We start from the raw sequence: 25,662 nt of genomic DNA, 5'->3' as shown, positions 1-25,662 counted from the left end.
CAAAACAGCTCCTCCAGAGTTAATGAGCCTGCCCTCGAGGTTCAGAAACCAGACACGAGAAGACTTGTAGCTGGAAGGATGTTAGCAGGATGGTGGTCAATGAAGCAAAGTGGAAATGGAAACTTGAAGGAGTATTTGGGACACACGAGTCATCAAAGGCATCAGGAAGCCGCAAGGATTTTTCCCCAATTCAGAACTACAGAGATATGCAGAGACACAAAACCAGTGCATTGAGGAAGAATTAGGTCACAGGTTGCATATTGCTGTACAAAAAAAGTGAAGATTGACTTGTAAGACTTGTGTCATTCGGCCAAGTCCTTTCTTCGCATCCTAAGCTGTTCACTTGTACGTTGATGTTTCTGTTTGGCCCTGGGGGGGGGGGGTGGCCCCTTGCGAGGGTTGGCTCTGGGGCCCAGGCAGGAAGAGTGACATCTCAGAATGACTCCCTGGAGAGCCCTTTCCCGGGTCATCAGCACACAGACCCAGAAGAGCGCTCCGTCAGCCCTGCCCCTGCCATGAACGCCAGCCTCCTGTGCTGTGTGGCCTTTTGTCTTCTGCAGGCAGGCAAGCCCAGGGCAGGGTCCCTTTCCTGGGTGGAAATCTCAAGGTCCCAGCCCTAAGCCTTTCCGTCGTGTCTGTGACATCAACTTTATCTCCTTCCCCACAGGGCCGCTGAATGCTGGCATCACTCAGACCACCAAATTCAAGGTCCTGGGGACAGGACAGAGCATGACGCTGGAATGTGAGCAGGATACGAACCACAACTCTATGTACTGGTATCAACAAGACCATGGACATGGGCTGCGGCTGATCCATTACTCAGTCAGTGCTGAGACCTCTGAAAACGGAGAAGTGCCGATGGATACAGTGCCTCTAGGTCAAGTATAAAGAACTTCCTTCTCAAGCTGCTGTCCGCAACCCCCTCCCAGACGTCGCGTACCTCTGTGCCAGCAGTGTTTCCTCAGTGCTATACAGCTGCCTCCTCTCTGCACAAAAAAAGGCAAGAGGAGGCCCCGCGCCCCGGGACTCAGCGGAGCCCTCTGCACACTCCCAGCCCCAGGAGCCCGGGAGCCCGGGAGCCCGGGAGCCCTGTAGCCCCAAGTGGCCCGTGCACGCAGTGTGAACCTCGGTGTGTGCTAAGACCCATCTCCAGGGCACTCTCAGCCTGGCCTGGACCTGCCCAGGTGTCAGGTGGCTGTCTCCACCTTCGCTCAACCTTTCTCATGGAGGCAGTCCCCCCACAAGGCCCTGCCGGGTCTGTCCTCTCCCCACCTCTGAGCCTATAATGCACAGCTCACTGGCCGTCTCTGTTCTGGCCACGATGCTAGGCTCTCATCTCTGCCATGTCCCTTCCCATCTCAGGGAAGTCCAAGGCTATTTCCTTGCACTGGGCATGGACTTCTCCTTTTTGTGATGGCGACTCCCACTCATGCTTGAGTTCAAGGTCCCCCTGAGTGGTGGGCCACTTCTGGGTACACTTGTTTCCCAGATGAACAGTGGACACTGTTGACAAGTCTCTGTTCTAGATTTTCTAAGTTCTGACTGCAGACTTTCCTCGCAACCAGCGTTTGAGTGCTGGTATCATGAAGACCATCTTCTGAGACAATATATTGAAGACGAAAATAAAAAACAAAAAGTAGCCTTTATTTAAAAAAAAAACCCTCACAACTTCTATTTAGAAATGTAAAAACATAATTCTAAATAAATCCGGAGATTTTACCAGAAATCCAAATAGGAATTTTAAAATGCTTAGAAATAAGAGCTACTGAGAATACAAAGGTTGTACTTAGAGGGAAATTTATAGATGAAAAGGGCTTAAGAGTTCAAAAACTAATAATCTAAATGTCAAGTTGAGGACATAAGACGAGTATAGAATAATCTCCCCCCAAAGTAAAAGAAGTAAAAGAACAAAAATAGGCAAAACAAAAAGCAAGATATAGTAACGAGACTGAACAATGACACACTATTTTGGAAACTAATAAAATGAACACTGTAAGCAGGACTGATGAGGAAAGAAGGGCGGGAAAAATAACATTAAACATCAAAAAGAAAGGATAGCTAAAAATAGAACAGAGCTCAAACTGTAAAAGAACACTATGAAAATTGTCATTAAATTAGAAAGAAATGAGGATGTATGAAATAGGAATGTGATCTAGGGGCGCCTGGGTGGCACAGCGGTTAAGCGTCTGCCTTCGGCTCAGGGCGTGATCCTGGTGTTCTGGGATCGAGCCCCACGTCAGGCTCCTCCGCTGTGAGCCTGCTTCTTCCTCTCCCACTCCCCCTGCTTGTGTTCCCTCTCTCGCTGGCTGTCTCTATCTCTTTCAAATAAATAAATAAAATCTTTAAAAAAAAAAAAAAAGGAATGTGATCTAATCAATAGCTAATGTCTACCCACCTCCCAAAACACCAGGCACGGATAGTTTTACAGTCAAATTTTACCAAATGGTCAAATAACAGATAATTTCAATTTTATACAAAATATTCTAGAGACTAGAAAAAGGAAGCTCTCCAACTCGTTGCATGAGCTATGATAAACTCGAGCAGAGCTCCGTGTCCTAGGACCAGAGCCCTCGTCAGGGAAGTAGAGATGCCTGGTGCTGGCCTGGGGTTCCATAATTTTATGCACACTTACTCTTTGTTTCTTGGAAGCAATTCCAAGCACATGGAAAGATGTTTTATCCCTGAGTCCACTTTGCCTAGACGGCAGTCATTTCCCAAGTAGATCTGTAGGACTGCCTCCATGGACAGAGTCACCCAGACCGCCCCCCCCCCCAACACCCAGTGACAAGAATGAGCTGAGCAACAACACTTGGGCGAGAACAGTGACGCTGTGAAGCAGAGCCTTCTGAAAACGTTCCTACAAGTCAGCCAAACGTGTTACTGCACACATTTGAGTGGCCTCCCCAGTTAGGGGGGGGCTCAGCTGTGTTTCTTGGGCGAGTAGCGGAGACACAGAGCCACAAACGTCCTCCCTGACCCCAGCACCTTGCTCCCACCCACCCAGTCCTCTCTGCTCCTGTTCTCTCTCTGAAGGAAAGAATGCTTGAAACGCCAGCCAACTCCCGATAAAAGTGGCCAGACTTTAATGGCTAGAGAACAATGAGAAGTTCTGCTCACAGTCAAAGGGAGAATGAAATTAACTAGAAGACAGCTTCTTAGGTTTCCAGGACAGTCAAGTTTATTACTCCATGTTATACACCAGTGTTTTAAAGGTCAATGAGGTTCAGTCTTCTTCCATAAATAAGCTAGAAGGAACCTAATTTGTAACGCCTGGTGACTTACTACGGCGTGAGGCTCTGCTACAGGCTGTGGGGACATAATATCGTGCAGAGACCAGTGAACACAGAGAGAACACAGGTCTTTGACCTACAGAGAATAGAGGAGCTCCCAGCTCAGATAGTTTCCCAGGGCATCATTTCATCCCTGTATCTCTCCATAGATCAGTGCATTCAAGAGACTTCTAGGGTGAAACTGAGCCACCGCCCCCTGCCCCGGTGCCCACTCTTGCCTAAGCAATGGATAATGTTGCATGTGTGTCACTGGGAGAATGGAGGGGATGGTGACAGAATAGCTGAGGTTCTGACTTGCAGATGAGACAATGAATTCCCCCTTTGGTCCCTTGTATTAAAAGTGCTGTTGACACATCTCAGTGATGATGCCCAGCAGACAGAGGGGGGATGGGTGAGGGAGAGGATAACACGCAGTGTGAGGCCACTGCCTCCAGATGGCAGTAGAGCTGGAAGGGACAACCCATGCAGTGAGTTTGTTAAGAAAGGAGCTTATAAATATTTAAAGTAGTCATCCAAGTATGTTATAACATAAATCGTGTCCCCTGAGGTCGGGAGGGGGTATTGAGAGAGGTGGTAACGTCACGATGAGAACTGCCTTGTAGGGACGAGGGACCCTCCCTCCTCCTCTGCTCATGCTCACGAGAACCTCCAGCTGGTGAACCTCCCAGCGCAGCCCTGACTCCACCATGGACCTCAGGCTCCTCTGCTGTGTGACACCCTCTGTCTCCTGGGGGAAGGTGCGTCCTCCGAACACCGAGCAGTTACAGTGAATGCGTGCGTGTGAGTGTGAGCGATGATTACGTGCCATGAGTATAACCCATGTCCTCCTTGCTGTGCCCGACTTCTGTCTCCCCAGGTCACGCAGGAGCCGGAGTCGCCCAGTTCCCCAGGCACAGGGTCACAAGGAAGGGCCAGAATGTAACTCTCAGCTGTGATCCAATTTCTGGTCATGTTGGCCTTTATTGGTACCGACAGACCGTGGGGCAAGGCCCGGAGTTTTTGATTTCCTTCCAAAACAATAACCCAGTGGACAAATCAGGGATGACCAATAATCGGTTCTCTGCCAAGAGGCAGACGGGAACCCACTCCACTCTGCAGATTCAGCATGCGGAGCAGGGGGACTCGGCGGTGTACCTCTGTGCCAGCAGTCTCAGCACAGTGGGGCACAGTCCCCTCCTTCCTCTTCACAAACCTCAGACTCCTCTCTCCTTGCCGCAGCTGGAGCCCCTACACTGGCTGCTCTCTGTTCTTCATTCCCCGACGGAAAGAAGTAGATTTGGACATCAGCTGTCCTTTGGGTAGAAAGGGACACTAGATAAAACTCCCAAAATGAATGTAAATATTGGTGGATGAAACCGTTGTGGCTCATTGGGTTCTAGGAGTCCCAGAGCCAGCCCACGGCTCCAAAGCCAGGACCGACGGTCTGGGACACAAGGGGTTTTCTGCAGGACCTGAGGCTCTCTGTGCAGCGGGCAGCACCTCCTACTCTGTGCAGATTTGCGGCCGCATCTGGAAAGTTCCTGACCACCTTCTCGGGCATATTCTTTCCTCTAAAGCTTCTTCTGTCCCTGAAACACTGGAAACTTTTAGCAACATAGTAGCAGGCTATCTTCCTGTTTGAAGTACAGGTCTTCACTACTTTTGTGGTGGTGAAGGGACAAGCCCCATAACAGCCGTAAGACCTCACTCCTCTGCCCAGTTTGGGCGGCTCGCTGTCTCCGTTTGTCATCGTGTTCCCAGCACTGTGGGGCCTGGTAGTGAGCCTGCGGCACCTGACCGGGCTTCCCCAGTCTCACCCTGATGCCCGGAGTGAATCTGACATTTCTAGAGACGGCCCGTTTTCTTTGATGCCCTAGCCTTCGGAGTTGAAATTTCCTTCAATTCCTTGATTCGAGAAGACAGGGTATTTTCTTTATAATAATGCCCCTATTCCTTTTTACTTGTTTTATTTGCTATGTGATATGTTTTTATATGTTATTTGTTGTAAATATAAATAATTATCCAGTAATACCATCTTCCTCTCGCCTGTCAGGGAAGCTGTGGATTGGGCGTATGAAACCTAAAGTCATGCTCAGCGTTCATAGGATGATGGATCATGGGTTTCTGGGTGTCCTGAGAGATAGCCCAGGACTCCGAGACTGGGACAGAATGTCACAGACTCAGCGATGACGGAGGTGTCTTGAGCCTTGCATAGCTGGTAAGGGGGTTACAGTCACCCCATATCTACTCAGAAATTCTGGTAGCTCAGCACACCAAAATTTCTTTCCTCAGAGAATGAACGTCCTTGGAAGGGAGTTTTCCTGGACTTATTTTTTTTTTCTTATTTATTATTTTTTATCTATTTATTTTTAGAGAAGGAGAGGGAGAGAGAGAATCTGAAGCAGGCTCCACTCCTAGTGTGGAGCCCGATGTAGGGCTCCATCCCACAACCCTGAGATCATGACCTGAGCCAAAATCAAGAGTTGGACGCTTAACCAACTGAGCCACGCAGGTGCCCCTGGCCGTATTTTAATTGTGGCATCAGCAAAGCACTGCTTGCTCTGCTGCCCTGTGTCCGTGGAAGTGAGAAAGGCTAGGGCACAGTGAGGCGTTCCTTATCCTTGGATTGCCATTCCTGGGACTTCCTTCCTAGACCCTGTCTCCGATTTTGCCACCTTTCTCCACACGACCCTGGAAGATGCAGCTTCCTTATACCACTATCTTCTCTCCCTGCTGCCGAAAGGAGCCGATGAACACTGTACAAGCTATCCATTTAGTGGAGACTGTCCTTTGCTCGTCTTGATTCCATCCATCCTTATTTTTCCCCTTAGATATTGCATCCTCCTGGATTGCTTATTATCTTATAAGATGTCTTGTATTTTTCTTATATGCCAATTTTACCTTTTATTGACACGCACTGGACCCCATCCTGAAGGTAGTCTCAGTGTATTCCTAGTCTTGTGCAGATCTATATTTTGGAGGTACCACTGGTGGCCCTTTGGTGGCGGAAGGGGGTATTTTTATTTACCTCTAGTAATAGATATTAAAGAACTTCCTTACACGTCAATCTTCTGTATTTTTCTTCCTAGTTGAGACTAACTATTTTCTTCCATTCCTCCCATTCTGTCTGTCTCCTCTTCAGGAGAAGATTAAGGGAGAAGATTTCAGTTGGACTTACTGCCAGATATGTGATAATAGTTTAGTAGAAGGAGGGTGGGAGATTAAGCGTGGTAACTTGGTGTCGGGATTAGGGTTTCAGGAAGTTGAGCATAAAATTTGCAGGATGCTACTTCTGGCATATTCTCCCTGCTGACTCTGCAGACACTTCCCAGCATCCCTCGGGCTATTGCAGAAGAAACAATGGTGAAACTGCCGTCACTGGCCACAAGATGGCACTGTGATGCCACTGACATCAAAGGGGCCCTGAGGGAAGTCTGGGAGAGCAGCCAAGGAAGGGAAAGGGTTAAGAAAAACTTAGGCGTGGATCCAATATCAGGCAGATGTGGAAGAAGTTTTCAGTTATTGCTAGGCTACCTACAGCTATGGCAGAGGTGGGGGGTCCCTCTAAACCATAATGAGCTCCACAGTTGAAGGGTTGGGGCAAGGCAGCCTTGAGGCCAGGGGCAGGTGCAGACAGAGGAGCAACTGTCTCAGAGGAATATGGGAAACCAAGGGGGTGGGGTGCACCCTAAACTCAGTGCACCACAGCCACACCCCATCTCTCCTGCAGGCCTGGCTCAGCAATGTCTAGGAGAGCAGTAGCTGACCCCACCTGAGCTGTGTCAGAAGGGACCTTGGGCCGGGCAGTCCACAGGGGTGGGAAGCAGTGACATCCCAGGGAGACTCATTTGTCCGTTGGAGAAAGGCTTCGAAGCTCCCTTTCTCGGTGCTGTGGATGAGAGCATTTAGCTGGGACAGCCCCCTTTTCGCCCTGCCTCTGCCATGAGCCTCAAACTCTTTTGTGTGACTCTTTGTCTCCTGGGAGCAGGTGAGTTCTGGACTGGGCTGGAAATCTGTGCCAAGGTTTTGCAAAGCCCCAGCTCCAAGCCTTTCTCTTTCGTTTGCAGATTCAGGTTACTCCTGAAGCCTTGCCTTTACCCTCTGTCTGCCTCTCCAGCAGGTCCCTTGGATGCTGCGATCACCCAGACGCCAAGATACCAGATTGTACAAATAGGAACTAAAATGACCCTGGAATGTTCTCAGGATATGAACCATTTTGCAATGTTCTGGTATCGACAAGACCCAGGACAGGGACTGAGGCTGATCCATTATTCAAGTGGTGTCACAGGCACTGCCAAAGAGAATGTCGGGGAAGGGTACAGTGTCTCCCGAAACAAGCAGGAGCACTTCTCCCTGACCCTGGAGTCTGCGGGCACCAACCAGACATCCGTGTACCTCTGTGCCAGCAGTAAATCCACAGCGCGGCTCAGCCAGCTGCTCTCTGCACAAAAAGCTCAGCCACGAGCATGGAAGATACTCCTTCCTGAGGCCCTGCCTCACAACGGGGGAGGGGGGGGACTGCCCTTACTGAGGCTTTCACCTGACTTCCTAGCAATGGGATCTCAGGCTAGGGGCTGCGGGGGGCTTAAGCAGGGTGACCCTCCGTGTGAACGGTGCTCCATCATTGGGCGAGGGGGTGTGCAAGCAGGTGCAAAGAGCACCTAACATTATTCCACACCATCTGGAGTATTCTGGTACTTGAGTAAAGCAGAGGAACAAATAGCATCTAACATGAAATTAATATTTCACTTTCTTTTCAGTGGAGAGGAACAAAGCAGAAAGCAGCCGAGCAGTTTTAAACTCCCAGAATGGTCTGGGATTCTCCAGACCAAAAACCATGACCGAAGTTTACCCTGGGGTCAAAACCATTGCACACCCTGCAAAAATTCTCCGGAAGAAAACAAAAAAATCTCAATGGCAAGTTAAAAAACACCCAAGTGAACAAGCCACGTAGGGGAAATGTTAGGAGGTACATCAAACAGCAGCATGGCCGCCAAAGAGACCGCCAGCTCGCCTCTGTCTGTGGCCGCAGGGCAGTGCTTTGAGTCTCCCGAGGCTCGGGAGGGTACATTAAGGAAGGGACCGACTTCTTATCATCCCTTTGGCTTGGTTTGAAACCCATGAGCTCCTCAGTTTATTTCTTGTAAAATAATTACAAAATGATAGTGGGCAATAATTTTAGTCTCCCCACAGCCCATTTCCCTCCTTGGCTCCTTATAGGTGGAAGTCCGAACCCAAAAGCAACGTTGCGTAGCTTGGGATCCATGAACTCCAAGGCTGGGCATCCATGGGGGGGTCTTACAGCAAGTGCAAACCCCATGAGCTGCACGCCCCCTGCGGTCACACGCTGCCCTTGTGCACCCTTGAGCCTGCGAGGGAGCTGCTGGCTCGGCCAGGACCTGCTGGCAGAGAGGGGAGCAGGCGGCTTGCCTGGCAAAGAAAAATCAATTCACGCTTTGGCTAACCTGCTGAAAGCCTAATGAGATGCTGAACTGTGAAACTGATAAATGACCAGTTTGCCAACCTGTGGCGTTTACAGCATTTCAGGATTCATAGAATAATCTCTAAAGCTTTGGAGGATTTTTTTTTTTTGAAGTTTTTGACCCTCGAAAACTCAGCCATTGATCCTCAGCTATTTCTTAGCAAACTTGTTAGTCTAGTTTATTTTGATGCCAAATTTGGATGCTCAATGTTTCAGTCTCCAGGAACGCCTCACATTTCTCAGTATTTCATGCATGTGAGTGTCCTTGTCTTTTTATCTGTGTGTGGTTCATTTCCCAATTGGACTATGTGGAACGCGAGCATAAATTTATGTATGTCTCGGGGCGCCTGGGTGGCGCAGTCGTTGGGTGTCTGCCTTTGGCTCAGGGGGTGATCCCGGTGCTGTGAGATCGAGCCCCACATTGGGCTCCCTGCTCTGCTGGGAGCCTGCTTCTTCCCCTCCCACTCCCCCTGCTTGTGTTCCCTCTCTCGCTGGCTCTCTCTGTCAAATAAATAAATAAAATCTTAAAAAAAAAATTATGTATGTCTCTCATCTTTTAGGAAATTCACTTATTTAGGCTTTAGCAATAGCTTATTAAAGTATAATAGAGAGTAAAAAAAAATCCCTCAAATTAATACATAATACATGTACAGCTTGGTAAATTTTGACGAATGTCTCCACCAGTGCAACAATGACCAAAATCAAGATAAAGACGTTTCCATCACCCAAGAAAGTTTCCTCGTGCGCATTTCCAATCAGCTTCTTTCCCAGAGCTAAGCACTTTTCTGATTTTTATCACCATAGTTTTGTCTATACTTGAACTTCTTGGGATAGAATTTCAATCTAAAATGGAACCAGGAGGATATAAAATGGAAAATCTCATGCACGTGCCCTCAGAAAAACAAAGCATAAGAACTGGGAGACTGATTCCCCGTAAATGCCTGAGTAATAGAAAACGGATAATGTTGGAATTTTCTTAAATAATAGGGAGTTGTTCAGGAGTTACCTCATACCGCCCTTGGGAAATTTTTCCTAATGATTCCCAGAGGCATAAAACAAGAAATGACCCAGGGCATGTTGGTCTTGCAAAGTCAACTGAATTAAGTTTTGTTTGTCTGACTGGACGGGTTTTGTCTGTATTTTCCAAGCTGGTCTCCCTTTGTATTCGATTTTAACAGACCTCCCTGAGCTCTCTCCTGTCTCCATCCCCTGCCCATGGGAACAGCCCACCCAAACCCTCGACAGACTCCCCTGGAGTCTGTGTGTCCTGAAGTACGTTTCCTCTACTGTTTCCAAAAACTCATCTTTTTGACAATTCTGAGCTTCACAGTCATATAAATGGTCATCGATGCTCTTTTTCAATTGACTTCTTTTTTTCAAAAATTAGTATTTTTGAAATGTACTCCTGTTGTTGGGTTTATCGGTCATTTATTCTTTCTTATTACGGCGTGGTATCCCACTGCATAAATACACCAGGATTTGTTCATCCGTTCACCTGTGGATGGATAGCGGAGTTGTACCAGTCTTCAGCTATTACGGATAAAACTGTTGTGAACATTCCTGTACAAGTAACTGTGGCTAAATGCATTTATTTCCCGCAAGCGTAGGCAGAAAAGTGACATTGCTGATTCGTAGGGTAGATGCACGTTTGACTTCATTAGAAACAGTTGAACAGTTTTTCAGAGTGGCCAATGTACCATACTGAGCTCCCCTTTCTCACCAACATTTGATGACCTCCGTCTTTTGTTGTCAGCCATTCTGTGGGCAGTGCAGTGGGATCTCGTTTGCATTTCACCATTGAGTGATGATGTTTGCTTTTTGGCCATTTCTAGCTTCCTGTTTTCTCTTGTAAATTGCCTGCTTTTATACTTGTTCATTTTTAAGAAAAGGGGGCTGTCTTTATACCATTGATTTGTAGGACATATTTTTATGCCCTCGAGAGGAATCTTTGGACCATTAAAGATGCCGAGTCTGTCTTCCCACTGTGGTTTGCGTTTGAGCTTTACTTATGTTGCCTTTGGATGAGCTGAAATTTTACGTTTGTAAAGTCTCTTTTATCATTTTGCTCTTTCACATCTCGAGCCTTTCGCATCCTGTCTCAAGCACGTTTGCCCCCCCCTCAAGATGAGTCTTTCCTTTCTAGTTCTTTCTCTGCTCTCCTGTGGCTGCCCCATTCCTTGCCCTTGGTCATCAGCTGAAAATGCTCCACTCCAAAATCACAAATTAATCATCCCACTATCTGCCCAAAGCTTCCCATTCCACCACCGGTTCCCTGACCCTGTTGGGATCTCCTATCCATTGGTAACCGTTCTTTCTTCCTATTGCCTAGGGTCCTTCCAATTTTTCATTACCTCGCACTAGGGTAGGTTCAATGATGTTCCATTCTTTTGACACAACCTTACAAACCTTTCACTGTGATCTTCTTAGGTTGCCCTTTCATTGCAAAAACCAAGCCAGAGGGAGTGCCTCGATGTGTCTTGTTCACGGCCATTGCTGAGCACCGTGCGAACGAGCCACACGCCTGCACCAACGAGTAGCACGAAAAATTGATGGTTACTAAACTTACCTGCCTTTACAGTCCTGCTTTGAGGTTCCAGGGCTCTTGTTAGCTTTCAAATACTTAAACTATTTCTAATATTTAAAACTTTTCTCACTCACCTTGAAATTTACCCGTTTCCCGTCTTGCCGCTGAAATCAAAGGAGATTGTTGCAGCCAAGGGCAGTGCCCAGGGAGAGGCATGACCGCTGGGGGTGGGTCAGAGTGAGGGTCCCGAAGAGGGATCTGCATGGAACATCGTGTTGCCCACCATGGAGGTGAGGAGACTGCCCTGCCTTGAACTTCGTTAGGTGATAGGAGGTGAGGAGTATCGTCATTCTTCCCTGCGTCTTCTTTGGATTCTTTGTCCCCAAGTTACACTGTTTATTTTCACGTTCTTATTTCTCTACACTTCTGCTGACTATCTCAGCAATGCTAATTGCAGACTGTTAGGGCTTTTGTTACTGCTAATTGCAGAATGTTAGAACTTCTGTTACTGCTAATTGCAGAATGTTTGGGCTTTTGTTCCTTTTTTTAAGTCAAAATACGGTCTCCATGCCTCCTTTTGCCTTGCTAGGTCTAGGAGTACACAGGTGTGGCAGGGGAAGGGAAGCCCGGAGGCCGGAGGCCGGGAAGGGAAGAAGCATCCTAGGGCTGGCTTAAGCAGGTGGCTCTTATTCCCTGAGACAACGGGCCTGAGACGATGAGAAGCGTGGGTCCCTGGGCACTCTGGTGCTGTGGCTAAGGGACACCGCTGCTTGTTGGTGCTGTGGCCTTGGGCAGGGGCGAGTAGGGACTCTGAAACGTAGCCCTGAGAAGGGAATAGATCTTGCAAACCAGGACAGTTGGTGACCCAGCCTCCTCGCTCCTGCCGTTTCTCCCACGGGCTACACTTAACAGCAAGATAGGGGAGAAAGGACCCCAGTTAACATCACCCAAAGACATTAGGCTCTCAGGACAGGGTGGGTCTGGAGGGGTAGACATAACCTATCCAGAACATGATACCTGGGCTGGGCTTGAGGGTGGGAAACCCCAAGTTGGCTAAGCCTGCGCTGTAAGCCGATAAAGTCCTGGAATAGTTTCTGGCGAATCTGCACTCCTAGTAATTTATAAGCAACCCAGGCCCCTTTGCATCTGATCAGATGGACTGAATCTTGGAGACCCTGCAGCACTGACCACTCAGGACGGGGGCTAGGTATGCTGCCGGGGAAAGGAAAATGTAAAGATGAAGCTTGGTGTGAACCTGACATCCAGGAGGGGATTGGAGGACATGCGGGCAGAATGGGAACAGGGTTTACTCACAGCCCCTCATCCCAGCTGACTCGCTGGTGGGCGAGCTCCAGCACAATTGGGGGGGGTAGGGAGGGCGGGGGGGGGTAAACCGGCACCCTGGTGGGGGTGGGGGGAGTGGTGGGCAGGTGCAGCAGAGGAACCCCGCCTCAGAGACACATCAGCCAGCCGTGTGGGCCTGGACGTCGCCCAAAGCCAGCCCTCCTGCCTGCAGACGGGAGGGGAGTCTGGGGTGCGGGGCAGCGCTGTCTGTGGGGTGATGCCACAGGGCAGTGCCATCACGGAATAATCTTCCCGTCAGGAAAGGGGAACTTGAGAGCTCAGCTCTTACCCAAGAGGACCGGAGCCCTGAGCGCAGGAGGCACAAGGCTGCCCACCCCAGCCACGCCGCGGGCTCCAGGCTCCTCTGTCTCCTGGGAGCAGGTGAGTCCTTCGGGCAAGGACAGCAGCGATCTTCTGAGCTTGCTGACTCTTGAATCCTCCACTTTATCATCTGGGAAAGCCATCAGGCGCTCTCCCATGCTTGCTTTATGTCTGCATTCCACAGGCCCACTGAAGGCTGGAGTCACCCAAACTCCAAGACACCCGATCAAAGCAAAAGGACAGCAAGTGACCCTGAGATGTTCCCCTATCTCTGGCAGCCCAGTGTATGTTGGGATCAACAGGCCCCAGGTCAGGGCCCCCAGGTCCTCTTGGAGTTTTATGAAGGTATGCAAAGAACGAAAGGAAACTTCTGGGATCGATCCTCACAGCAACGGTGACGATGACTCCAAGTGGCATGTGAGCTCCTTGGAGCCGTCAGACTGGGCTGTGTCTCTCTGTGCCAGCAACTCGGCACAGCCCTGCGGGGTCACCAGCGTTCCTGGCACAAACCTCCCTGCCTCGCTCTAACAGTGAGACAGCAGACAGGCTCCCACTGAGGTGTCCCTCCTGCAGGGGAGGTTTTCAGTCCTTTCAAAGACATCTCCTGTCCTGCTGAGCGCAGAGCGCCTCCCACTCGCAGAAGCCAGGCTCATAGGCACGCATGCCCGAGGTGTTCCCACGTCCGTCCCCACTCTGAGTGTTTCCACGTCTGTGCCCGCGTCACCCGGTGCCTGTCAAGTCCTGGGTAACACCAACATAGGAGAGGCAACCGAGCCCTCTGGGTGTGCTAGATTCTTCGTAGATATTGTGTGTTTTAACGCTTTGCAACAATCAGCCAAATCAAATAGTCTTATACCCTCTTTGTAGGTGAAAAAGCCTAGGACACTAAGTCATCTCCCCAGTGTCTCGTGCTCTGGTAGAAGCAGCACCGGGAAGCCAATTTGTGTTTCCCAAGCCCAACGTGCCCCCATGTGCCCCTCCCCCATCAGTAGCCCAGGTATCCCGGTCAGTCGGTAGCAAGAGGCCGGGGCGCCCCAGGTCATCCTGCGGTCCAGCTGGGCAGCCGCGGAACGTTCGGGCACCATCGTGCCCTCTTCCGCGGCAACTGTGGGGAACGTGTAATTCCACACTGTTTCATCATCTTCTGCACACATTCTTCACGTCTATTCTGAATCTGTAACTTACGTTTTCATTTTTACGGTGTGTTTGCTGTACAAGGGTGTCATGTGATGCAACTGGAACGATAGTGTTCGTTGTGTCTCAACTAAACGAATTCTCCCTTAAATGAATGCCTAAAAATATTTTCCTTAATTTATTCCAATAAAATTAAAATTTTACTTGTCACAAGAAAGAGTAAATGTACCTGGAATATCTTTGCGTGTGAGGAATGGGGTAGAGACCTAGGAATAATAAGAAGAGACATATGTTTGGGGCAGAAGAATTAGCCTGTAAAAAAGATTCCACGGGAGGAAAAGAATATGGCGCATACAAGGGAATAACCCGGTGCGTGAGTGCAGCTGGGGCAGAGAGAGCCGGGGGGGACTCTACAGGGTGTTGATGGAGAGGCAAGGGGGTGCAAACATTATAGGACCTTGCAGCGCTATTGCCTCACAGAAGAAAGGCAGCGAGGAGCAGAGACCATATCAGTGAAGGTCTATGACCGGATTTGGAGGGTAGTGGAGGGTAGACAGAGAGATAAGAGGGTGGTGAAGGGGTCACTGGTTGGCTCCACTGACTCATTTCCCCAACTGGCTCCAAGTCTTATTCCCCCAACTCCCACACTGGAGAAACGCCCACTCTATCCCCTGTTCTGCCCGGACTCTGCACGGCCGCCAGCCTCCTCTGCTGTGTGGCCCTTTGTCTCCTGGGGCAGGGGAGCCCCCCAAAGCCCTTTCCTGGGCACACTAAGCCCCATCCTAAGCCTCTACTGTGGGTCTACCTTAGTGGGGTCCCTCTTTGGCTCTCTCTCCAGCTCCGGCTTCTCTCAATCACAGATGCCATGGATGCCGGAACTATCCAGACCTCAAGATAACAAGAACAGGACAGAGGGGGACATTGAGATGCTTGTGACTGCTGTCCTGCGTCAACAGGACCCCAAACCAGGTGAAGCTGATACAGTGCCCCTCGCACAAAGGAGAAATCCCCGATGGGCCTGTCACCTTCTGTCACAGCCAAAGATGTTGTCCTCTTGTCTGACAGTGTGTCTCTGACCTCTGTGTCCTCTCCATGTCCTCTCGTCCCATAGTCACCTCCCCTGCACAGACAGGCCACCAGAAACCATGCGTTGGCTCGTCCCTGGTCAGGGAGGACGCTGTCCCAGCATGGGGGCCCAGCTCCTCTTCGTGCCGCTTCTGTGGCTCTGTCATCTGAGCTGCCACCGCTCTGGACTTCACAGCCATTCCGTTTACCCAGGCGCTTCCAGAAAGGGAAGACTATTTGAAATCGGACACTCTTTTTTTTTTCCCCTAAAGATTTTATTTATTTATTTGAGAGCGAGAGCAAGACCGAGAGCACAAGCCAAGGAGAAAGGCAGAGGGAGAAGCAGACTCCCCGTGGAGCAGGGAGCCCCACGCGGGGCTCAGTCCAGGACCCTGGGATCATGACCCCAGCCAAAAGCAAATGCCTTTCCCACTGAGCCATCCAGGCGCCCCTGACATCCAGCACTCTGGACACCACAGGTCTAGATTCCTGGCCCCACTAGCCTAGGATGAGTCCTTATGCCCCAGGCCATTTTCATCTCAGCCAAAGAGCCTTTGTCCCAGCCTGTCCGCTCACTCCCAGCTGTCCTTCCGCACCCCTGTGCTCTCATTCTTGACTCCACCACACCGGCCTCAGCTCCGGTCATTCCCCACCGGCGTCCGCCTCCTCCCCAACAGAAGGCTGTGCTCCCTATGTCAGCACAGGTCTCCCCTTTGCCGGCACCCCATCAGGGGAGCACTGCTCACAGGATGAGTGGGTCAGTCCCCTACCCCAGGAGCTCAAAGCTTCCAGTATTCAGCGGTCATTGTACACGACCCCGTGGGACTGTTTACTGGAAAGCCTCTCACTCTCTAGACGGTAAACCTCAGCCATGCCGGGAGTGGGGATGTCTTCAATCCCTGTGTTCTCCCCAGTGCCAACGGCGGAAGGAAGACCACCAGTGCCTGCAGAGGCCATGCCAGAGATTCTGTTTTTAGAGAAAGGCCGTGTATTCGTCCTTGAAGAATTGTGAGAGTCCTTCAGGGTGGAAATAATCGAAGAAGAAATGCCTGGTATTGCCCAAGGACAGACTGAAACCTCAGTTTTGCCTGAATGATTCACATCAATGCTTTAAAGACTAATGCAAGTTCATCTCCTGCGGCAGTGAAGACCAGAAATAGAGGTATTTCAAAGACTGGAGTCAGAGTATCTCCCCTCGGGACAGCAGCTCTTCCGCTCATCTGCAAAAACCTTATTTGAGGAGGCTGTGACCTGTTGACGAACCCTGGGATCACATCACAATTAGCGTTGTAACAAGGCTGCTGCTTGAATTAGAAACAAGAAGACAGGCGTCTCTGGCCAGTGAAAATGTTCACTTATTTTTGCCGAGTTTGGAAATACAGGCACTAGAGGGCGCTCATGTCCCTCCCTTTTCAAATAAGGGGCTGAGGCAAAGCTTGCTCTGTAACGTGGAGTCAAGCAGGACTTCCACTCCCCCAGGTGGTCAGTCCTTCAGAGACAGAAGTCCTGTTAATTCATAGCACCAGCTAAAGGCAACAACAAACCTGGTGACCTCGCTGCTCACCCGCCTCCCCAGGGAGAGGCCAGTCGCATGCACCAGGAGCTTGTGCTCTTTTACCTAAGCCGGTTTCCCCTTGGTGAATTCAAAAAAATAAAAATAAAGGGGGACATTTATAAATGTTCCATAACCCGTGCCTTTCTGGACCTTGCCCATTTAGACACCACACATCATGCAACCCGATCAAGGGTCTGAATGTAAAGCTGTCATGTGGTTAAGCTATGTTTTGTAATTTTTAAAAAAATCAATGATGTATAAAGAGAATGTTAAATGTTAATAATCCTCTCCCCTCTCCAAACACACCTCTATGTGTCTCTGTCTTAGATGCATAACCGATATTAACATTCTGGTGTGTTTCCTTCTCTTCTCTGGGGTCATGCAAACCTGTCCTCCCAAATACACCTGCAAAAAAATGGGACAGCCTGTACCCATTAACTGCCACACGCATCCTTCTCCCCCTTAATCTACTTTGCATTTTATTTGTCCGGCTTGGTAGACACAGACCTAACTTGCTCCTATCCGATGCTTCATATTGCACAACGGTGTGACAGGTACATGGACACTCAGTCACCACTGTCTTGTACCTGTCCTGACTGGTCTTTCCCGAAGTGACTGGACAGCCACTTCTTCGAGCTCCCACGTTCTCCAGACTCCTGCTCCTGGGGGATGAGTGGGGTGCTTTCATCACTCATAGGCCTGGAGATCTGAGAGCTCCAGCCATGACCCTTTATATGACAAAACAGGGAGGGACAAAGGGGTGGGCACTCACTACACCCACCAGGGACTATACAATTTCTGTTACTCCTCATAAGCCATTGTGAAGCGGTGTTAACCCTGCATTACAGAGGATGCGGCTCGGGTTCGGAAGGGTTGATGGCCTCGTGCATGGACTCAGAGCTGATAAATGGCAGAGCCAGATTACAAATGCCAGTCTGTTCGTGTCTGTGTGGGAGGCGCAGGAACCCCAGGGTCACTGGGAGGAAGGGGTTGTCCGTTCTCAGACCAGACGTCTGGGCTAGGAGGGTCTGTGTGTGTCCAGCAACCACTGGAGACAAAGGCATTATGACACAGGCCCCGGAGAGGTCCTAGAGGCAGCTGGTGTGGTCGGTGGCCTGAACCCAGAGAGCTGAGCTTTGAGGAAATCATTCCGTCACGACATGCAGCAGAGACACAGAGGTGGATAAATAAGGGAAGGGAAATCTGTGAGAAGCAATTATTAAAATGAGGGAAGGGAGAGAGGCAAGTAAGTGGTCCCTTCAAGTATATCAGACGTACAGGGAAACGACGTTAATTAAAATCCAAGCTGATTCTGATCAGTTTGCCTTTTAAGTGGTTGGAAAAGGGGAAAATGTATAACGAAGGTGAAATTAACACCTCCGCTGTCCTTTTCCTTGTGAAGGCTGGTGACCAAGAGAGAAAGCTGGAGGTACGGTGGAAGGCCAGAGTGGAAGCTTGTTGGGGCACCCTAAAAAATCACTCAGCATTCGAGGAGACGCGCAGGGGCCAGAAGCAGGCCAGTTCCCCTACATCACAGCTCGGAGGCACCTTATCTTGGTTTGGGAGGATTTTCGTATCGTTCCTTGTAAGAGGGGTCCTGCCAATAAGGCCATGAGTTATGTCAGGAATGAAATGAGCAATCTATTCATAATGCAGCCTGTTAGAGGTCCCAAGGGTCAGTTTACTGCCCCCCCATCTTTATTGCATACTTCTAACCAGGATGATAAGGGCGAAACGGCCTGACTCCTTCTCAGGGGGAGGTTTGCAACATTTATTTATTTTACTATTTTTTTTATTTTCAAAGGTTTGTTTATTTATTTGAGAGAGAAAGAGAGAGCGCATGGGCGACCCGGGGGAGGGGCAGAGGGAGCGAATCTTCAAGCTAACCTCTCCACCCCCACTCTGAGTGAGGAGCCCAACGCAGGCTCGATCCCAGGACCCTGAGATCATGACCTGCGCTGAAATCTAGAGTCAGACACTCAACTGACTGAGCCACCCAGGTGCCCCTTATTTATTTTAGAAGTGACTTGGAAACACCGGAGTCACCATGATAAGGAGCTGAGGACAAAAGGCAGTACGGAGATGAATGAATTGGTAGGAGTTCTGTTTTTAAGCTCCACAATTAATAGAAGATCCCAACTTAGGTCAGTACCTACCAGAGTCACTGTCTCATCCCTTGTAGCTCTGAACGGTGAATTCGAACTGCTTTCAGGACACAGCTGTGACTGCCCCTTCCCCACACCCCCACGTGGCCTGTGCCCAAACCACGGATGTGACCAGGCAAATGCAGCACTGAGGTCAAATAAAAGCACACAGGGGGAGGTGAAAGGTCAGCATTCTATCCCTCAGGCTGGAAGTGCTGTTGACACACAAGCTGAGAAAGTCACAAGAGACAGGGGAGACGGGTCAGATGCAGGGTGTGGGGCCACCGAGCATCATGGCTTGGAGCGCTGCCAGCCAGCGAAACTGACAGAATCCGTGTGTATGTCAGGTTACTTTCCAATGACCAGTTTCCGTTCATTCTATGCCTCACCATGTTTTACCTTTTAACCCTTCTGAGTATGAGTGACAATCACTTTTTTCTTCCTTAACGGTTCGTAACACAATGGAGCATCTCAGAGTGGCTGGCAGCTTGGACTTAATTAATTAGTAGCAAGTAATCCTGAGGCTCAGTGATGTCACGATGAGAACTGCCTTGTAGGGACGAGGGACCCTCCCTCCTCCTCTGCTCATGCTCACGAGAACCTCCAGCTGGTGAACCTCCCAGCGCAGCCCTGACTCCACCATGGACCTCAGGCTCCTCTGCTGTGTGACCCTCTGTCTCCTGGGGGAAGGTGCGTCCTCCGAACACCGAGCAGTTACAGTGAATGCGTGCGTGTGAGTGTGAGCGATGATTACGTGCCATGAGTATAACCCATGTCCTCCTTGCTGTGCCCGACTTCTGTCTCCCCAGGTCACGCAGGAGCCGGAGTCGCCCAGTTCCCCAGGCACAGGGTCACAAGGAAGGGCCAGAATGTAACTCTCAGCTGTGATCCAATTTCTGGTCATGTCGGCCTTTATTGGTACCGACAGACCGTGGGGCAAAGCCCGGAGTTCTTGGTTTACTTCCAAAACAGTGACCTAGTGGACAAATCAGGTTTGACCAATAATCGGTTCTCTGCCAAGAGGCGGACGGGGACCCACTCCACTCTGCAGATCCAGCATGCGGAGCAGGGGGACTTGGCGGTGTACCTCTGTGCCAGCAGTCTCAGCACAGTGGGGCACAGTCGCCTCCTTCCTCTTCACAAACCTCAGAACAGTTGCCCTGTTCTTCCTCATCAAGAGTAATAGGGCATTTGGGACTTCAGCTGTTCTGCTCATAGTACAAAGTCAGGAAATAACCTTCAAAATACCAGAACATCTATTGGGTTATAATAATTTTGGCTTATGTGCTTCTTGGATTCCTTTATACAGTTCAAGATTCTATAATTGGGATGGAATATCAGAGCTTTGTCCCAGGTATCATGACACGTTCTCTGGCAAAATCATGAGGTTTCAGCACATTTATCCTAAACTCCTTTTCCTCGGCGTCACTAATTCAGTCTACGCTATATGCCCAGGGGTGGGCCAGCCAATGTGGAACACTGCTAAGGCCATATGTAGCTACCAGCCACAAAGATAAATAAATTAGAATCCTCAGCAACAATTGCCACTGAAATCAATTCTCCAGGACAACTGTCAGCCGCAACCATGCACATGAACCTGGGTTCATATAAAATATCACTGCACTTGAGAAGGGGTTAACAGGAAGTGATTCGAAGGAGACCTGAATGACAGTTGTACCAGCCATTTGGGACTCTGACATTTCCAAAGTAGTTATGCGAATTGACATTCCCACCAGAGGAATAGGGGGGTTCCAGTGGGAATGCACACACACGTGAACACACGCACACGCTCACACACGCACGCACACGCTCACACACGCACGCACACATGCATACTCCGTGGGTCACTCTTCCACTCTCTTAATGGTGGCTTTTGATGCACAGAAATTCTTAATCCAAAATCATTCCATTTTTCCCCCTTTTTGGTTCGCATTCTATATTCTGGTGTCTAGGAAATCTTTGCCTACTTCAAAATGATCACGTTTTCCTATATTTCCTTCTAACTTATTTATATTTTGCCCCTTTTACATTTAGATATGCAGTCCAAGTGCAATTAGTTCTTTGTATATGAAAAGGGAAAGGAGTCAAGTTATGTTTTTGCGTATGGTTTTCCAACCGACCCAATACTATCTGTTGAAGAATACTTTCCTCAGCACTGTGTAATATCACTTTTGTCCGAAATCAGTCATCGTATACGTGTGGGTCTGTTTTCTTACGTCTGTCATCTGTTGTGTTGGTCTGTCTTCTCAGTTCTTGCACAAATACCACACTGTCTTGTTTATTAGAGCTTTATAATAGTTCTCGATATCTGGTAGTCTAATTTCCAGCAGCTTTGTTCCTCTTTATTAAGAGTTCTTCACCACTCTTTGGGGCGCCTGGGTAGCGCAGTCGTTAAGTGTCTGCCTTCGGCTCAGGGCATGATCCCGGCGTCCTGGGATCGAGCCCCACATCAGGCTCCTCCGCTGGGAGCCTGCTTCTTCCTCTCCCACTCCCCCTGCTTGTGTTCCCTCTCTCGCTGGCTCTCTGTCACATAAATAAATAAAATCTTTAAAAAAAAAAAAAAAGAGTTCTTCACCACTCTTGATCCTTTGTATTTCTCATATACGTTTAGAAATAGTTCGTCCAGTTCTCCAAGAGAATATGTCTGCTAGGAAGGACGTTTGCTTTTTGTTTCCAAGTAACTTAATTGAATCACGGAACAAAGCAGAGAATATAGGGGAAGTAAGATAAATATCTAGCACCTAAAAATGTAAAATACACAATGTTTGGCATCTAATCAAAGATTGTCGGCATGCAGAGACAGGGAAGTATGACCCATCATGGGGAGAAAAATCAATGAACAGAAACAAATCCCGATATGACCAACTGGTGGACAAAGGTATGAAAACAGTTACCATAACTGTATCCTACATGTTCAAAGTTAACTAGAAATCCAATTCAAACTTCTGAAGATAAAAATATATTTCCATAGTGAAAAATACAATGGGTGGAATTAATAGCAAATTAGACATTAAGGAAGAGAAGATGAATGATCTCGAAGGTGTAATAGTAAATGATTCATAATGAAACGGAGGAAGAAAGGGGCATTGGTGAGCTACGGGGGGACTTCCAAACCCAATTCATAGTGACCCAAAGGCAAGTTTTTAAAAATTCAAATGTCTTTAAAGGACAACTGGCTGTTGATGCCAAAATAATTCAGCATGATGTGGGGTTTACAATATATGTAAAAGTAAAATGTACGACACCAGTCACATAAAGACAGGGAGGGGATGATGGATGAGGGTCATACCATTGTAAGGTTTTCGTAATCTGTGTAAGCTGGTATAACAGCCCTTGAAGGTAGACTGTATTAAAGCAGAGCGACATAGCACAAACCCTAGAGCCGCCACTAAAACAATAAAACACAGTTATAGCTAATAAGCCAACAAAAAAGATAAAAGGGAATTATTATTAAAATGCTCAATTAATCTAAAGAAGATGTTTACAAAAGAATAAAAGAACAGAGAAGAGACAGGACTAATAAAAAACCGATAGCAACATGGTAGACATGAATGTAACCAGATCAATAACCACATCAAAGATACTCTAAATGCCCTAATTAAAAAACAGAGACAGTGATATTGAATAAAAAACCAACGTGCTACCTTCCGGAAATGCACTATAAAGACTCAGAATGTAAAAGCTAAAAGGATGGAAAAGGTGTGCCATGCAGCTACAAATCAAAAGAAAGCTGGAGAGCAGTATTAATACCCGACAGAGTAAATTTCAGGGCAGAGAATATCTTCTGGGGTAAAGAAGGTCATATCCTAATGACAAAGGGCCATCTCTTAAGAAGACGTAACAATCATAAATATTTATGCTTCTAAAAACAGAGCTTCAAAATACTGAAGCAAAATGACTGCAAGGAGAGCTAGACAAATCCACAATTAAAACCGTCATTTTAATACTTCTCGGTAATTGATTCAACAAGTTAACACACACGCACAAGTCAGTAAGGCTACAGAAGACGTGAACAACGGTATCGGCCAACTTGACCTAACTGACGTTAATAGAATACTTCACACAGCGGCAGGAAGATACGTGATCTTTGCAGCTACATGTGATCTTGTACCCAGACGGACTACAGACTCTGGGCTTGAAATAAAAATTAGGACATTTAAAAGCATCTAAGTCATACTAAGTACGTTCTTGACCATGCGGCAAAGAATAAATCCAAAGGGAAATTACAAAGTGTTTTTAACAGAGTAAAAATGAAAAGATATCAAAATTGATAGGATGCCACCAAAGTCATACATGGGGGAAAACTGAAGGATAGGGGAACATGCCCCATTCATCCTGAGGCCAGCACTGCTATGATTCCAAGATCAGACAAAAATACTGCGGGAGAACTGCAGACCAATATCCCTCATGAACACAGATTAAGGATCCTTTTAAATTTTAGTATGTGGAATGCAACAACATTTAAAAAGGATAACACATCGTGACCAAGTGGAGTTTATCTCAGCAATGCACAGTCGGTTTAATATTTTAAAAACTATCCATGTAATTTACCATATCAAATACTTAAAAAATAAGGAAAATCATACTATCATCTCTATAGATGCTCAAAAAACAGTTGAAAATTCCAAAATCTATTGTTGAGAAATGCTCTTAGCAAATAAGGAGTGATTGGAAGTACCTTCCTTCCTCTAATAAAGGGTATAAAAAACCTACAGTTAATAAAATATTTTTGCCGGTAGACTATGACAAATTAAAGATGCATATCATAATCCCCAGATCGAACAGTAAGAGTAGCACAAAGAGTGGAAAATAGTGTTTTCAACAAGTGGTGCTGGAAGAACGGTATTTCTTCTGGAAGAAGAAGAAGAATCTCAATCCTCATCTCACTCCATCAATCGGGACTGGGCAAAATAAGGCCCACAGCCCGAACTTGACCTCTGCTTGCTTTTATATGGTCCCAAAGCTAATCATGGTCTTTATATTTTTAATGGTTAAAAAATTAAAAAGAATGATATTTTGTGACATATGATAATTATATGAAATTCAGACTTCAGGATCCCTAGAGAAAGTTTTGTAAGCACACAGCCCTGCTCTGTCCTGCCCCTACTGCCTCTGGCTGCTTTTGCATTACAATGGCAGAGCTGAGTGGTGGGGTCAGAGACTGCCTTGTGCTCAACACTGAAGCCTGTACTATCCAGCCGCTTACAGAGAAAGTTTGCACACCCTTGCCGTAAAAAAATTATTATGAGATGAATCAACATTCTCGATGATCTGTACACCTTCTGATTGAGAAAGCTTCTGAAAGAAAACAGCAAATTCTCTTCCTCACCTTGCAGTGGGCAAAGATTTCTTAAGGAGGACAAAGAATGTTCTCATCTTGAAAAAGAACGTTTTTCTTTATCAAAAAATTAAAAATTCTGTTCATCAAAAGATATTAAGATAGATAGACGGCTATCTGAGAGAGGGCAGGTATCCAGCATGTAAAGAATTCCTGCAAATCAATAATAAAAAAGACAATTCAATAAAAGAAAATAGCAAAAGATGTGAACAGGGTATTACGATATATATATTATATATACATATGTATGAACAGGGTACTCATATATATTAAAAATGCACATATATTATTATATATGTAATTCCCTCTCAGTGAGAGTGATGGGTTTATTTCCCCAGCTGCTTACTTCTTTTAGCTGCTAGAACTCCACTGTCAGCCTCTTCCAGGAATTACCTTTGGTTAAAGAGAGCAATTCGGCAAATAATCATGGAACATTGCATCAAAAACTGGGGATGTACTGTATGGTGACTAATACACCAAAATAAAAATTATAAAAAAAAAAGAGAGAGAGAGAGAGAGAGAAAAAGAGAGAGCAATTCGCCCAAAGTCCTATCCCTTCCCCCGGGCAGCTGGCATCTAATGACCGGCTGGTATCCCCCTTCCTAGACCGCTAATGGATGAGATTTAGAATATGTGTTCTTTCCTTGGAAAGACGTTTGCTTCATGCTTCCCTCGTGAACACGTGCAAACGGTGAGCGAGACACAGGTGGATATCCAATCACCCAGAACTGGGCCCTGCTGGATCCGGGAGCCCAAATCTGTACCTGGCCCGCTTGGGCCACTTGAGGGCGCTGTGGGTCCACTGAGCGGGCCGCTGATGGCAGAGTCTGGGAGAGGGAGGGTTAAGGAGCCCCGGTCTTGCCTCGCTCTTGGCATCAAGGAGATAGTTGATCCCTCAGCGTCAGGACTGGCACCTGAAGGGCCGATCACAGTCTTCTCACATTAACTGATGCTCAGGCGTGTTTGCCACGACAGGGAGCTAGGAACTCCACCTTTCTCAGCGTAAAGGCCTCTCTTGGAGGCTACGTTGGTGCAGTGGGATGAGGCTTCAGTGGGGCAGCCCGAGGAACCCAAGCCAGGTGCAGAGAAGGGAGCACAGAGGTAAACAGAGAAGCTGTGGGGAATGGCCCCCCAGCTCAGCACGGCCAGTCCCAGCTGGCCAGCAGGCAGCTGGACAGAGTGGAGGACGGCCTACAGCAGCTGAGCCTGCCCAGGGGGTGCAGGGTGCCTGCGGGAGCAGACAAGGACAGTGACATCAGAACGGTGACATCACAGGCAAGCCCTCCAAACAGAGATAAAGGAGGAAGACCAGAGCCCTGAGTGGGAAGATGCGCGGTCCTGTCCTGCCTGAGTCTGCCAGGGGCACCCAGCTGCTCTGCTGTGTGGCCCTCTGTCTGCTGGGGGCAGGTGAGTCCTGAGCTCAGGTGGGAAATCCCTCGAAGTGCTGCTGGAATCTCAAATTCCTTCCTAGACCAGGTCATCAGCG

At 48.2% G+C, this 25,662-nt stretch overlaps 4 gene segments (V, D, J or C); all 4 read left to right on the top strand.

Moving 5' to 3' along the window:
• Positions 1-342: 342 nt before the first annotated feature.
• Positions 343-1,267, top strand: LOC103669100. The segment is given in 2 exon segments: positions 343-564; positions 668-1,267. Coding segments are annotated over 2 exon segments (667 nt in total).
• A 5,572-nt stretch (positions 1,268-6,839) lies between these two features.
• Positions 6,840-11,288, top strand: LOC103669099. The segment is given in 3 exon segments: positions 6,840-7,257; positions 7,390-7,677; positions 11,179-11,288. Coding segments are annotated over 3 exon segments (444 nt in total).
• Positions 11,289-19,367: 8,079 nt separating this feature from the next.
• On the top strand, positions 19,368-20,021 carry LOC103669098. The segment is given in 2 exon segments: positions 19,368-19,528; positions 19,648-20,021. Coding segments are annotated over 2 exon segments (423 nt in total).
• Positions 20,022-25,426: 5,405 nt separating this feature from the next.
• The window catches only part of LOC103669001, a 150,574-nt gene continuing 150,338 nt past the window's right edge, over positions 25,427-25,662 (top strand). Inside the window, 1 exon segment of the C gene segment in view lies at positions 25,427-25,583. Coding sequence covers positions 25,505-25,583 — 79 coding nt within the window.

This window comes from Ursus maritimus, unplaced genomic scaffold, assembly GCF_017311325.1.
Source record: "Ursus maritimus isolate PB19 unplaced genomic scaffold, ASM1731132v1 scaffold_3, whole genome shotgun sequence".
Taxonomy (NCBI): domain Eukaryota; kingdom Metazoa; phylum Chordata; class Mammalia; order Carnivora; family Ursidae; genus Ursus; species Ursus maritimus.
The sequence above is the reverse complement of the archived record's forward strand: the minus strand, read 5'-3'. Positions and strand labels throughout refer to the sequence as shown.